This window comes from Cryptococcus neoformans (assembly GCF_000091045.1).
Source record: "Cryptococcus neoformans var. neoformans JEC21 chromosome 6 sequence".
Classification (NCBI taxonomy): domain Eukaryota; kingdom Fungi; phylum Basidiomycota; class Tremellomycetes; order Tremellales; family Cryptococcaceae; genus Cryptococcus; species Cryptococcus deneoformans.
The window spans coordinates 666121-678076 of NC_006691.1; the positions used below are offsets into that span (position 1 = coordinate 666121).

The following is an 11956-nucleotide window of genomic DNA, read 5'->3' on the forward strand; positions in this document are numbered from 1 at the left end:
CATCATCAGAGTAAGAGACAAGCTGGCTTACTTTTGAGGCAAAGGCGTGGGCACAAATTCTTCTTCAGCGTCTGACCCTTCTGCATCCTCCTCCGACTCCTTTTTCTCGGGAAGATGATCGACAAAGTCGATAAACGCTTCCAACGTTTGTTCATCCAGCTCAACATCTGATAGTTCCAATGCTAAAGATGGTTCACGCTTCTTCCTCTCTCTGTTCTTTTCCTTGGTTTTGGTCCTGCCATTCAACTGTGGTTCAAGAGTGGGGTGCAGGTCGTTCATTTCAACATGAAACGTGTCTTTTTGTCGAGAAGGACCAGAAGGATTTGACTGGCTACCGGAGAGGGGATATTCACTGGACGCAGGATTTGTTTTGGCTTTTTTATGGGTTTCGGCGTTAAGTTCGGGTGAAGGGGGTAATGGAGACATGGAAGAAAGTGGAGGAGAGCGTCTTGAGCGTTTGGAAGCCTGAGTAATAGACTCATCGTTCTTCTCAGCAGCCTTGCGCCTGGCGACATTGGTCTTGTTGTCTGAGCTAGCCTGACTGCCAGCTCCAACCTTCTTCTTTCTCGGAGCGGCTTCGTCGTCCGAGTCAGAGTCAGGTTTGGGTGCCTTCCCCATGGCCTTGCCCCTTGCACCCTTGGCCCTTTTCCGAGGCGTTACCTCGTTTCGCTCCGGGACTGGATTTGTTTTTGCACCCCTGGTCCTCTTCGCCGGGGAAGACACCAGAGTTTCGTCCTGCTGTTCATCCTCGGGTCCCTTGGCCTGAGTTTTGCTCTTTGCGCTCCTCGTCCGTCGAAGAGAAGGAACTTCGACGCCGGCTAGGACGGTTTCGGACATCTTTCCTTTTCCCTTGCGCATACTTGTTCGCAGGGAAGCTCTCCCTGGGTCGCCTCTGGCTGTTGCTGCGGGCTGAGACATGTTTGGAGGAGCCGGAAGGGAGGGATATCGGAGGCGTGCTGATGTTCTGGCTGGGGAGACGCGTCGAGGTCACGTGACGGGCGCGGTGGATGTTTGTGCAATATAAGCATAGATGTTGTGCAGCCACTGCATACTGCGACAGTCACCCGCAATGCCCCTCCACGACCTCCCAAAGGTCTCCTTCACTCTCATCACAGACGATCCAGCCCTTCTCCATCCAGCAGGCGTACAGTCCGTGAGTCCTCAGCTCCTACTCTTTCGCCCTTGCTGACCCGTATGCCATAGGAGCAAAGCAGATCGTACGGATGTAAGCTCGGCCTATGCGCTCCATCAAACCGCAAGCGCCTCACACTGACGCATGATGCCGCAGACAATGACTTCTCTGACTTCGAAAGACCGGAGCACTACATTCGCTATATAGGTCGGTGACGCGCTCGATAGAAAGGTAGCCTCGACTGATTTGCATGATAGAACCCATCGAGTCAGAGTTGGCAGTGCAGGTTGAATATGACATGGACGAACAAGGTACGCCTCCATCTCTACACATTGGTGATTGGTGAAACAGTAGTTGATGCGGATGCTGGGGATTGCAGACCAAGCATGGTTAGATACTTATAATGCTGAACGAAAGAAAGACCAATGTGGGCCCATTTCGTACGAAGTATTCGAGATTATCATGGACAAACTGGAGAAGGAATGGTTTAACTTGGTACAGTCCTATCGGCTCGTCTGTCCATCTATTAGAAGCTGATCACGACAATACAGTCTAAGCGGATACCGCAGCCGCAACAACAACTGGCACCTGAAGATTCTAAATGCTCCATCTGCGATGATGGTGAGGGAGAAAACTCGAACGCGATTGTGTTCTGTGACGGATGTAATTTGGCGGTCCATCAAGGTACGGAACACCATTCTGCATCCGGACATCGTCCATAACTTCTTCGTAGACTGTTACGGTGTGCCATATATCCCGGAGGGCCAGTGGCTTTGTCGCAAGTGTACGGTCTCTCCTGAGAACCCAGTAGTGCGTCTCTCGGATCTTTACCCACAATCCTGCTGATAGTCATTAGTCTTGCATCTTCTGTCCTAACGAAGGCGGAGCTTTCAAGCAAACTACTACAGGCCATTGGGCTCATCTGCTATGCGCAATCTGGATACCAGAGACCACCCTAGGAAATTCCATATATATGGAGCCAGTCGAGTCAGTGGAGTTGGTGCCGAAGGGCAGATGGAAGCTGGCAAGTACTCCATTTCATCTACAATCCCTTCCTACCGATGATCTGACAACTCTATAGGTCTGTTCATTGTGCAAAGAGAGAGTCGGAGCTTGCATTCAATGTGAAAACCGGAATTGTTTCACGGCCTTCCATGTCACTTGCGCAAGACAGTTGGGTTTATTAAAAAGCATGAAATCATTGACAACCGACGGAACTCTGCATGCGTACTGTCATAAGCACATGCCAGTGAGTACCGTTCGGTTTATTGTCAACATCACTAATCCGCGTCCTATTAGTTGGATGAATCAAAGGATCAGGAAGTGGAGGATGAGGAGGAAGAGGACGATGGCTGGGAAGTGTCCCCTCGCAACCATCACGCTCATGCCAAAACGAAATCTAAAACTCAATCTTCCAAGTCACGAACGTCGAAGTCTCACCCCACACCTACGGCAAAACGCCCAGCTCAACCATTGGTTATACCTGTCACCAAGAAATCTGCCCAAGCGCATTCCAAATCTTTTCGTCCTGGCCCGCCCATCATTCCCAAGATGATCGTGAATAGAATTCTAGAGTATGTCGGGAAAGTTCAGTTGAGGAAGAAGCCTCAGGTTGTAGAGAAGATATGTAGGTATTGGAGTCTGAAAAGGGAAGCAAGAAGAGGAGCGCCACTGTTGAAAAGGTTGCATCTTGAGGTGTGTTTCCCTCGCGATTTGTCCAATCGCGTTACTAACACATGCAATAGCCTTGGACAGCATCCACAGCCGCTAGAACTCAGACCGAGTCTGAAAAGGCTCAAAAACTCAAATTTTTACAGATGCTTCGAAACGACCTTGAAAAGGTTCGCATGCTGGCGGACCTCGTTCGGAAGAGAGAAAAAGAAAAGTTGCGACAGGCGCAAGTTATCAAAGACGTGATAGATCGATTCATCTTTCCATATAGCGAGAGACTGAGGGTGACTTTAGAGAGAATATCTGCGTAAGTAATCATTACTGATTGTAACCTAAATACACCCACTAATCTTTGTGGTTGGCAGAATGGATCGACGCGAGATGTTTTTGAACCCGGTCACCCCAGCGGAAGCGCCTGATTATTCCGATATCGTCAAAGAACCGATGTGTTGGTTGTATATAGACGAAAAGCTGGAAAAGAACGCTTATATAGATATCGCAGATTTCAAGGTTGGTTGGCTTATCATCGCGACAAGTAGTCACCTCACTAATGGAAATGAAACTGTAGCGTGATATCATGCTCGTGCTTGACAACGCCATGCTATACAACGCCAGAGATACACCTTTTCATCGTGCGGCGTCCAAACTCAAAACTGCTGCTCAGCCTCTTTTGAATGAGCTCGACTCCATCACAGCATCCCATCAATCCACCTCTACAGAGTCCCTTGTACCGTCTGACCTCCCAGTTGGGGACCTCGAGCCTGCTTTGCCCCATATACTCGCCTTCTTCCAAGAAACAACTGTCTCCTCACAACCTGAGGAACCTCAAGACCTGCTGACATCCCTTTTTGCAACCGAGCTTGAACCCCCCAAACCTCCCACACCGACACCATCACCTCCCCCCCAACCCAGAAAATACCGCAGGCCTACAAAGGAAGAGAAGCAGAAGAAGTGGAACGCATTGGTAAAGGAAAGACAAGAGAAGGGACTAGGAAGGTCGACTAGGGGAACGGAGAAGTTGACAAGAGAGTTCGAAGAAGAGGCAGGGTTAGCTGCGGCCGCTACTCAAAGGGAGAAGAGCACCCCTGTGCCAGCGGAAGAAGGTAATGGGATGGGTATAGATCATGATAGAAGAGCGGTGCGCAGGAGCACACGAAATTCACTTGGAGGGGCATCTTCTGCGGTCAGCACTCCCAAATCTGCCCCAAGGCAAAGGAAAAGGGAGCCTGCGCAAGTGCCTGTGGCGGAAGAGCCTTCTAGATCAGCTCGCTCAACGTCCACCATTCTCCCGCCGACTCGACAGCAACGTGGTGTAATAGGTCTTGAGGCTTTGCCTCTTCTTACTACCAAAGAACGTTTGGAACAAGAGCGTGCTCTTGATCTCACTACCACTGAGATTGATGCAGCAGACCAGTTCAAGAGATTCAATGTGGGATGGGTTCTGCCTGAAGGTACGAAAAGGAAAAGGAGCCAAAATGCGACGAGCGGTGGTGCAAGTAGTACCATCTCAAGAGCACCAAACAATTCAACATCACGCGCAAGGGGTAAGAAAAATGAAGCAAGTCCATCTGCAGCACCGGCAACGTCTAAATCAAAGTCCAGGTCAAGGAAGGGCTCACACAATATCAGCGTTATCCAAGAGGAAGAAGAGGGTGAGATTGAGGTTACTACCCCCAAAAGGTCCGATAAAGGCAATGCCGTCGAGCCGGAGAACGGTGGTTTCATCGAGGCCGCCGATGACGACAGCGACCTTTCACCCCCTCCTACAAGTTTGCCTGGATCGGCAGCTCCAAGTCCAAGAGCAACGAGCAGCATCGCTAAGCCAGCTGATGCACATGGATCCGACATCGAAAATGATGCAAGGAGCGATGACGAAGATCAATTGCAAACTGAAAAAAAGAAGCCGGATCTGGAAGGGCAAGGAGATCAAGAGACAATCTCGCACGGCACCAAACGAAAGGGCGAAAGTGATATCGAAACTCCTGTCAGAGAGAAGAAAAGATCGAAAACCACACAGGCTAAAGAGGAGAAGGTGGCAAAAACACCACCAAAAGGAAAAGGGAGGGTCAAAGCCCTTTATCCACCTGGAACATTAGGTATGTCCTTCTCCACTGAATTGTTCAGGATCCGCTAATGCTGTCGCTTGCTCTTTCCAGTCTGGGCTAAAAGTAAGCTGGTTTGCTCAACCATTAAAAGGCGTTTGCTGATTGATCACATCTTTAGTCCACACATTCCCCTTTTTCCCTGCCGAAATTGTCGATCTAATTGACGATCGCGATGAAGTCCCTGACGCGGTGCTGAAGGAGGAGACTGCCTCTCGCGCGGCTGCCAAAAATGTGAATAAGGACGTATGGCTCGTGAGATTCTTTGACGCGAGATCGAGTTACGGGTGGATAACTGGAGACAGGCTGGACGAGCTTGGAGAGGACGAAAATGTTGACGCCATGTATCTGGCGGGCAAGGACAGAGAAGGGAAGAGTAAAGGGTTTAAGACACCTAGCCTGAAGAGGGCTTGTAGGAAGGGCTATCGGTAAGTTGGCTTCGGGCTGCATAAATGGTAAATGTACTGATCCGATTTGCCCAGTGATGCTCTAAATAGCATGGAAACCAGTGCAAACGAAGGTGGGAGGAAAGAGAAATAAATTAAATATCTATCATGTAATAATGTCAGAGTATGTTTTACAAACTCCCAGACTTCATTGTACTTCTAGTGTCACATATGCATCTCATAATAGGACTCTAAATTCGCAGGACTCATAACTATCCTCCGGCCATTTCGGGTTTGAAATGGGTGGTAGCAGATATAAAAGGAAGTGGAGGGACAATTCGGTCGAGAAATTCATGGTCAACGTCATTTTATAATCGTTAATTGAGAAGCTAACAACATCCACATCTATCGCTCCAAAGGAAACAGCAATGGATAAATTCTCTACTCTTACCCACACGTGCGCATCAGTATATTGAGCGCGCGAACCGCCTAGCCTCGCGTTTTATCCGCCTAGCAAATTTAAAGCTTTCCTCAATTCACTTTTTGCGGTCTCGTAATCATCAAAATCCAACGCACTGATCGCCCATTTTGCGTGTTTCTGTGTCTGCTCGACATCTCTCCTGCTCAGACTTTTGGGTGCAGGTGTTAGCGATATGGGCGGAGATGTTAAGCCTAAACCATGAGACTGAGGATGGAGAGGCGGGGGGAGGGACGGGGCAGATGCAAGAGAGGGGGGGGGAGCAGGTGGTACATTGATCGACGAAGGAACAGCGGAGGTGCGAAGGCCGGAGCTGGAAGTAGGGGCAGCCTTGGGTTTGGGAATGGTGGTAGCAGATTCAGCCCCACGCGCACTGACATCCGGAATGTGCGTCGCTGGTTGATTGTGACGATCGTTAGAACGTGCTGAAGCTGACGAGTCACCCCTTGGACGACCTTCGGGTGGGTTATCCGCTACTGGAACCGAAGACGCAGACGGGATCGATTTCGAAGATGCCACAGGGGAGGAAATATAAGTGGGTGGTGGTGGCGGAGGGGCATCGTATGACGAGATAGTGTTGTATGTCGAAGCTGGAGAAAGAGGCGCTCCATCGGGACCCGTAAATCTCACATTTTTCCTCTCGCCAGAAGGAGACCTTTCCTCAGGAGGTGTGCCCAATACATCCGACGAAGGGACCTCGGTCCTGCTGAGATCAAAGTGGATCTGGGAATTCTCATCGTCAGGTAAACCAGGAGTGGCCACTGTGCTCCAAGCTCCAGACCCGCTATTTTGACTTCTCGTTGTGCCTAAGTTATCAGCCGTATGGGCATCGAGGGGGGGCACGTTGACATTGATATTTTTTCCAGGGCTTAGAGACGGTGAGGTGCGAGGTGACATGGCGGGTGGTGAAGGAATTGTTGGGCGGACAGTGGACGAGAAGGAGCCATTTCGAGATCCGCCGAGCGCATTTGGTGACTGGATACCTTGGGACAACCCATCTGGCGAACCAGTTGGTGGAACAGGAAGGAGAGCCTCGTCCTCCGTAATTGCTATGAAGTTTCCAAGGTAAGCTCATGGGGATCCTGACTTCGACATAATCTGGGTATAACTTACGTGGTCCGGGTTTCGGTGCCCTTCCTTCTCGTAGCGCTTTTGCGCCGTCCGCGGCCTTCCATCGCGCGTACTGCAGTTTTTGCTCCATCTTGAAACACAACGTTACTTGAGCTCCCATAGCAACAGAGATTGCAAGTTCATGAAAGACTGACCTCTTCTGTCATACCATGCTCAAAACAACGGAGAACTTCAATAAATTGCCCGGCCACAACGAACTTCCTTATTGTCGCTCTAGTCAACCCAGTTAGCGTTTAGCAACGTCCGTTTCGTCAATAGACTGACTTTCCGGTGTTACCAGCGCGGTCATCATTATCAGCAGACATGAAGACCTTGAGAGCAAAGTTTTCAATGTATGCGGCACCGGCTGCCTCACTATGGATCGCTTCATTATTTCCCATGATGACTTTCATCTAAGAGTAATGAGCTAATTTATTGGAAAAAAAGGGTGAAATGAACTTACTTGCTCCAATGCATCAATAAGGGACATGAGAAATAGGGTGTCTTCTTTGGTTCTGTTTTGCACCTTCAAAGCCTTCTGAGCAGCAGAGAAAGAGCCTGCAAGAGACTGTTAAACCATAATCATTGACTTTTAAAACAGACTTACACCAATAAGAGACGATGGGCTCGGCTTGTTTGAGTTCCTTTGCTCTCTTGAGGATTTGCTCGATATGCTTCAGGCCTTGCGGCACTGAATCCGCCGGGATATTCACGTTTTGCATTTTGATCTTCTGGTGCTCGCTGATGATCACAACGTGTTCGCTTTTGGTGGTATAAGCAAGCGAGGCGGCAGTTGCAAAGACGCGCTGCGAAAGAGGTCTACTTCTTGAAATATTATGGTTATGATCGTGGTTGAGAAAGGAACGTTGAGGCAACGGCGAATTTGCAGGAAAGTTGACGTTTGAAGCAGGAAGGGCAAATAGTTCGGGAGAGATAAGCGGGGTTATAGGATAGGTTTGAGGAGGTCGAAACATGATAAAGGGATTCATTGAGATAGGCAGTGGCCGTCGCATGGCGAGAGAATGTCGCAGTATAATGAATGTAATTGGTGGAGAGATAATATATATGTCAGCCTTTGGCCTTTCTCTCACAGATAACAGCCCAAAATCCATACGGGGCCAGCGCCTTATTTGGTGTCTTGGGTACGTTCTCCTAATCCACCGGCGCCCGGAAGATGGCCCAAAGTCCATATCCACAACGAAAAGACCAACGTGACACTTCCTTCATTAAACAGAGAACGATATGCTACAAGCGATTGTTTGTGCAGTTAGGTCCCAGGACCAAAGAAGCAAACAGCCATCCTTTCCGGGGAAAGAATATAATACGGTAGGCATTGTTTTGCAAGCCGTGTGTTTTCACGATGAGCACACAATGTACTCGCAATTCACAGTCCACAGACCATAGTTCGGGAATTAACTAGAGTGGTAGGTGATTTGGACTCCGTCACTTCTTCAAACACCACGTCTAATGTCTTCTGATCTCTGATTTCCCAGGTAACCTACAGTCGCTCTAGAATAGATAGACTCACTGTCTGATCCGCTACGATAGTTGTAGAAGTCTCTTCGAGGTAGTTCAGCGAGAAATCTTGGCTCTGCGTCCTGAGAGATATAACGGGTGACAGTAAAACAGGGTTTTGATGCGTCTGCTTTGGATTGCTGATGACGTAAAGTGTAATTGATTAGAGAAACGGCATAAGTATAGGTGGAAGTTGTGATAAACTCACTGAGCCTCTAACAACTGCCAAAGGAGGTGATGATGCGGACAAAGTGTTGAGATGTAGAAAAAGCGAAGACTGATTAGCTGTCGGCGTTGGTCGGCGAATCCGGATTTGATGGAAAAGAGAGCGCTTAAGGGGAAAGATGATCCGGGAAGGATGGCGTGAGGATGTGTTTACAGAGGATCGATGGCAACAGCCCGTGTCACATAGCATAGAGACTATGTGTCGGGTCGTCCTCTTCGGAGCTTGCTTCATAAACAACATCCGGACGTCACCACTTCTTACGTGTTGGATCTGTCAAATGAGAAGTTACTGTACGAGGTGAAATGAAGGACGATGCATAATTGCATCGTAAACCATAGTAATGTTCCGCATTCATTGCATCGCTGGATGGCGCAGACTCTCCAATGACCCTACGAGGAAGAAAGGGAGGAAGCAAGATGTATAAGGAAGGAAAGTCCACTACATCTTCCATCCTGCGCACGGATCTCCAGACACTCCCCTCTTAATGTCATCGGATCAGTATGCGTTGTCATTCCCCTCTCCATCATCTCGCTCGTCTCAGACACAATGTCTAATTCCGATACATCCCAAGCCCTTATACTGTGGGAAATTAATCCTGGCCAACCTCTTGTAGCGGCCTCTTCAATTGCAAATACCTCCTCTGCGTCCCTCACTGATCTGATAGAGCCCTTGAAGAAGCAGGAAAAAGAAAATCGTACAACCTATGCTACCTCGATAGGCCCTACAGATAATGTGAGGGCAACTCAAAGATTGTGCAGCTTTTCTGACGCGCTTGCAGCAGGATGATGGTCCATCAAGCACTAATCGATGGGTAATAAACAAAGTATTTTCCGATTCCTTCACTTCTCACTTGCGCGTATGCACCCAAGAGCCATATATTCTAGTCCCTATTCAATCGGGTGACGTGGCACGACGAATCTACCATCCCTTTTGGAAGGAGCAGGAAGGACTACTCAACAAGTCCCGGTGTGTTCAAGGGGTCCCACTCCCCTTGCTCGGGTCTAAGAAACGTCGCCGAGAGCTGGAAAACCCCTTCGTGGCAGCAGACACAGCGAACACAGCGAACACATTTGCTGACCCTCCAGCGGGACCTTACCATTCCATGGCCCTCATAAAGCGACCGCGGCTTACTCTTGTCCACGTGCCGAAACCTGATTTACGTCAAAATCACCATGGCACGGTCAAGCCTTTCCATCCAGTCTCCCATCCTTGGCCCATTGACCAAAAGGGCGATCCCGTTTTCATACTCAATCAGGAATTCCGCCGGCACCTATGTTACTCTCTGATCCTTCCCACCCCAGCTTTCTTTCAGATACATTACCCTCAAGCATCCGCAACTAAATGCATAGCTCAAAGGCAACTTTCGCGAACCTTCCTGCCGATTGCCAACTATAAATACAACCCGAACCGACTCATCACCTATCACAGTGGGATTACCATGGCCACCGACAAAGCTGCAACCCAAGGACAAGGAGCCGTTGCCAGATTGTCAAATTACGCTAATCCAGCCGATGAAAATCAAGTTCAAGATCCTCTTTCTATCATACAGCCCATAATAATGAGACACCTTGTCTGCCCGACATCTCATAGCCCATCACCCACCATCGTCGAGCACTCGCACCATGAGTTCATGATGCCAGAGTATGATAACCCTGTCATAGATGACTATGATGTGATGGAGGTCAGAAGCGAATATGATGGAGAGCTCTGCGTTATGCCGCTCGAGGATTCCGATGCAAACTATCAGACGCTTGCTCAAGAGCAGAGGTCACTGGCCAAGGCACCGAAGAAGCGTCCTCTCGTCAACAGGATCACGCTCCGGCCCAGATCTCCATCTCCTGACGTCTTCCTTTCAGAGGCACAAGGTGAGAATCCCAATAAGCATCGGCGTTCAAGTGAGGACGATGAAATTATCGATTCATGCGAAGGGCAATGGAGGGTAGGAAGAATCCCTGGGCATCAAGGGTTCCATTCAAGGTCCGGGAGAAAAGTGATTGGAAGTGATTCAGAGAGCAGCGGGCAAAAAAGGTCTTTGAGTCAGGTCAGTCAATTGCATCAGGGCATTGATCGTTATCTGCTCACCATGAGGTTAGAGCATCTCGGGACAGGCCGAACGAGTTTTGAAGAAACCATTCCGCCCACCGACTCGCGTAATCCTCCCTAAAGCTTCGCCCAAGCCATCGACATCTCCTCTCGCAGGTGGCATACCAGACTCTACACCCAGCAAAGACATCACCTCAACTCCCAGTACCTCTGCCTCCGATTCCACTTTAACCGATAGCACACTGAATTCGCAGGCAAAGTGGACACCATCTCATCGCTCCTCCAAATTAACAAGGCCGTTCAAGACTCCTATCAGATCTGATCGCTCTAGCGCTCCTTCTCCTTCTACTTCTTCCTTATCATCTACTCACCGAGGCCATCAAGCCACAATACTGACTGTCCAAAACGAAGTGATGCTGTTGAAGAAAGCAGCCAAATATGAGAACGACGATTCTGCAGGGCGTTTGGAGGAACTGATAATACAGTGGCGCAATGCGGGTCGTGAAATGGTGGAACGCCTTTTCTCACTTATTCCTCGACCTTTAGACGACGGTCTTCTCCAGACTTCGTCCGCCTATGCTCCCAATGCTTTCTCGTCTGGTTGGTATGAGGGTCCTTCAACTCTTGAACTCACTCCCGAACAACAGGATTACTTGGCAAAAGCACCTCTGAACAAGGATGACGAGCCAGTGGATACTGAGGGGAATCTGCTGTTTGAAAACGAAGGAGATCAGGATGTAGTGAAATATCTTCAAAAGTTGGAAGAAAATAAGACGTACGCGTTCAAAGAGTATGCTTTTTACTTTGGTATTATGGTATGGGCTCTGATCATGGTTTTGCTATCAATTCAGAAGCTCTCAGGTGAGGAGAACGCCTATGGATGAGTCAGACGTGGACGATTATTCAAAGTAAGTCATTATCTCTGTACAATTTCAACTCATTTCTTAGCATTCGTCTATAGTTGCAGAAATGCGGAAGAATCGTCGTCCAACGAGTGGAATTATGGGAGCCTCATGCGCGGACTCGGTGTAGACCCACCACTGCTGGGCTGGGATGCCTGCGCTGAGGACTGGATCGACTTTTCGTAGAAGCCCAAAGAAAAAATAATTATTGGGCTCGTCCAGCCTTTCGTCTGACACTAAGCCCATCTGTTGAAACATCTTTAATGAAGTTTCACGCAACTGAACGATTTTTAATAACATGTGGAACGCTTATGTCCCTGTACATAACGACAATTATATTGTATATTAGATGCTCATGGAAATCAAAAGCTCATGCATGATGTTGTTCACG

General features: G+C 48.9%; 4 protein-coding genes across 4 annotated transcripts in view; 2 read left to right on the forward strand and 2 right to left on the reverse strand.

Annotated features, from left to right (window-relative positions):
• Nucleotides 1–951, reverse strand: part of CNF02290 (hypothetical protein) — a 2647-nt gene extending 1696 nt beyond the window's left edge. The window contains exon 1 of the mRNA XM_024657395.1: nucleotides 32–951. Within this exon, the coding sequence (XP_024513029.1) occupies nucleotides 32–918 (887 nt within the window). The 5' untranslated portion in view covers nucleotides 919–951. The remainder of the gene's footprint in view (nucleotides 1–31) is intronic.
• A 103-nt stretch (nucleotides 952–1054) lies between these two features.
• CNF02300 (Bromodomain and PHD finger-containing protein 3, putative) lies at nucleotides 1055–5541 on the forward strand. The gene is made up of 16 exons (XM_024657396.1): nucleotides 1055–1153; nucleotides 1204–1225; nucleotides 1289–1339; nucleotides 1390–1443; nucleotides 1512–1627; nucleotides 1684–1816; nucleotides 1866–1942; nucleotides 1989–2156; nucleotides 2214–2381; nucleotides 2432–2827; nucleotides 2878–3110; nucleotides 3169–3313; nucleotides 3372–4899; nucleotides 4960–4971; nucleotides 5027–5333; nucleotides 5388–5541. Exons 1-16 carry the CDS (start codon nucleotides 1070–1072, stop codon nucleotides 5443–5445), a joined length of 3552 nt encoding a protein of 1183 aa, XP_024513031.1. The 5' UTR covers nucleotides 1055–1069; the 3' UTR covers nucleotides 5446–5541.
• CNF02310 (late endosome to vacuole transport-related protein, putative) lies at nucleotides 5511–8785 on the reverse strand. Its single transcript, XM_571551.2, has 8 exons — nucleotides 8603–8785; nucleotides 8408–8534; nucleotides 7487–7704; nucleotides 7343–7437; nucleotides 7165–7292; nucleotides 7035–7113; nucleotides 6883–6970; nucleotides 5511–6818 (listed from the first exon to the last, which is right to left on the reverse strand). The coding sequence occupies exons 3-8, from the start codon at nucleotides 7599–7601 to the stop codon at nucleotides 5794–5796; spliced, it is 1530 nt and encodes a 509-aa protein (XP_571551.1). The 5' UTR covers nucleotides 7602–7704; nucleotides 8408–8534; nucleotides 8603–8785; the 3' UTR covers nucleotides 5511–5793.
• CNF02315 (hypothetical protein) lies at nucleotides 8621–11940 on the forward strand. The gene is made up of 5 exons (XM_024658569.1): nucleotides 8621–9352; nucleotides 9399–10661; nucleotides 10714–11453; nucleotides 11515–11571; nucleotides 11625–11940. Exons 1-5 carry the CDS (start codon nucleotides 9167–9169, stop codon nucleotides 11749–11751), a joined length of 2373 nt encoding a protein of 790 aa, XP_024514496.1. The 5' UTR covers nucleotides 8621–9166; the 3' UTR covers nucleotides 11752–11940.
• The last annotated feature ends 16 nt before the right edge of the window (nucleotides 11941–11956 follow it).

Coding starts and splice junctions, on each gene's coding strand:
- CNF02315 (XM_024658569.1), top strand. CDS start 9,167: ATGTCTAATTCCGATACATCCCAAGCCCTTATACTGTGGGAAATTAAT. Junction 9,353..9,398: donor CGATAGGCCCTACAGATAAT/GTGAGGGCAACT, acceptor ACGCGCTTGCAG/CAGGATGATGGTCCATCAAG. Junction 11,454..11,514: donor AAGACGTACGCGTTCAAAGA/GTATGCTTTTTA, acceptor CTATCAATTCAG/AAGCTCTCAGGTGAGGAGAA.
- CNF02300 (XM_024657396.1), top strand. CDS start 1,070: ATGCCCCTCCACGACCTCCCAAAGGTCTCCTTCACTCTCATCACAGAC. Junction 1,154..1,203: donor ATCCAGCAGGCGTACAGTCC/GTGAGTCCTCAG, acceptor CGTATGCCATAG/GAGCAAAGCAGATCGTACGG. Junction 2,382..2,431: donor ACTGTCATAAGCACATGCCA/GTGAGTACCGTT, acceptor GCGTCCTATTAG/TTGGATGAATCAAAGGATCA.
- CNF02310 (XM_571551.2), bottom strand. CDS start 7,601: ATGCAAAACGTGAATATCCCGGCGGATTCAGTGCCGCAAGGCCTGAAG. Junction 7,293..7,342: donor TTATTGATGCATTGGAGCAA/GTAAGTTCATTT, acceptor CATTACTCTTAG/ATGAAAGTCATCATGGGAAA. Junction 6,819..6,882: donor GGCACCGAAACCCGGACCAC/GTAAGTTATACC, acceptor GAAACTTCATAG/CAATTACGGAGGACGAGGCT.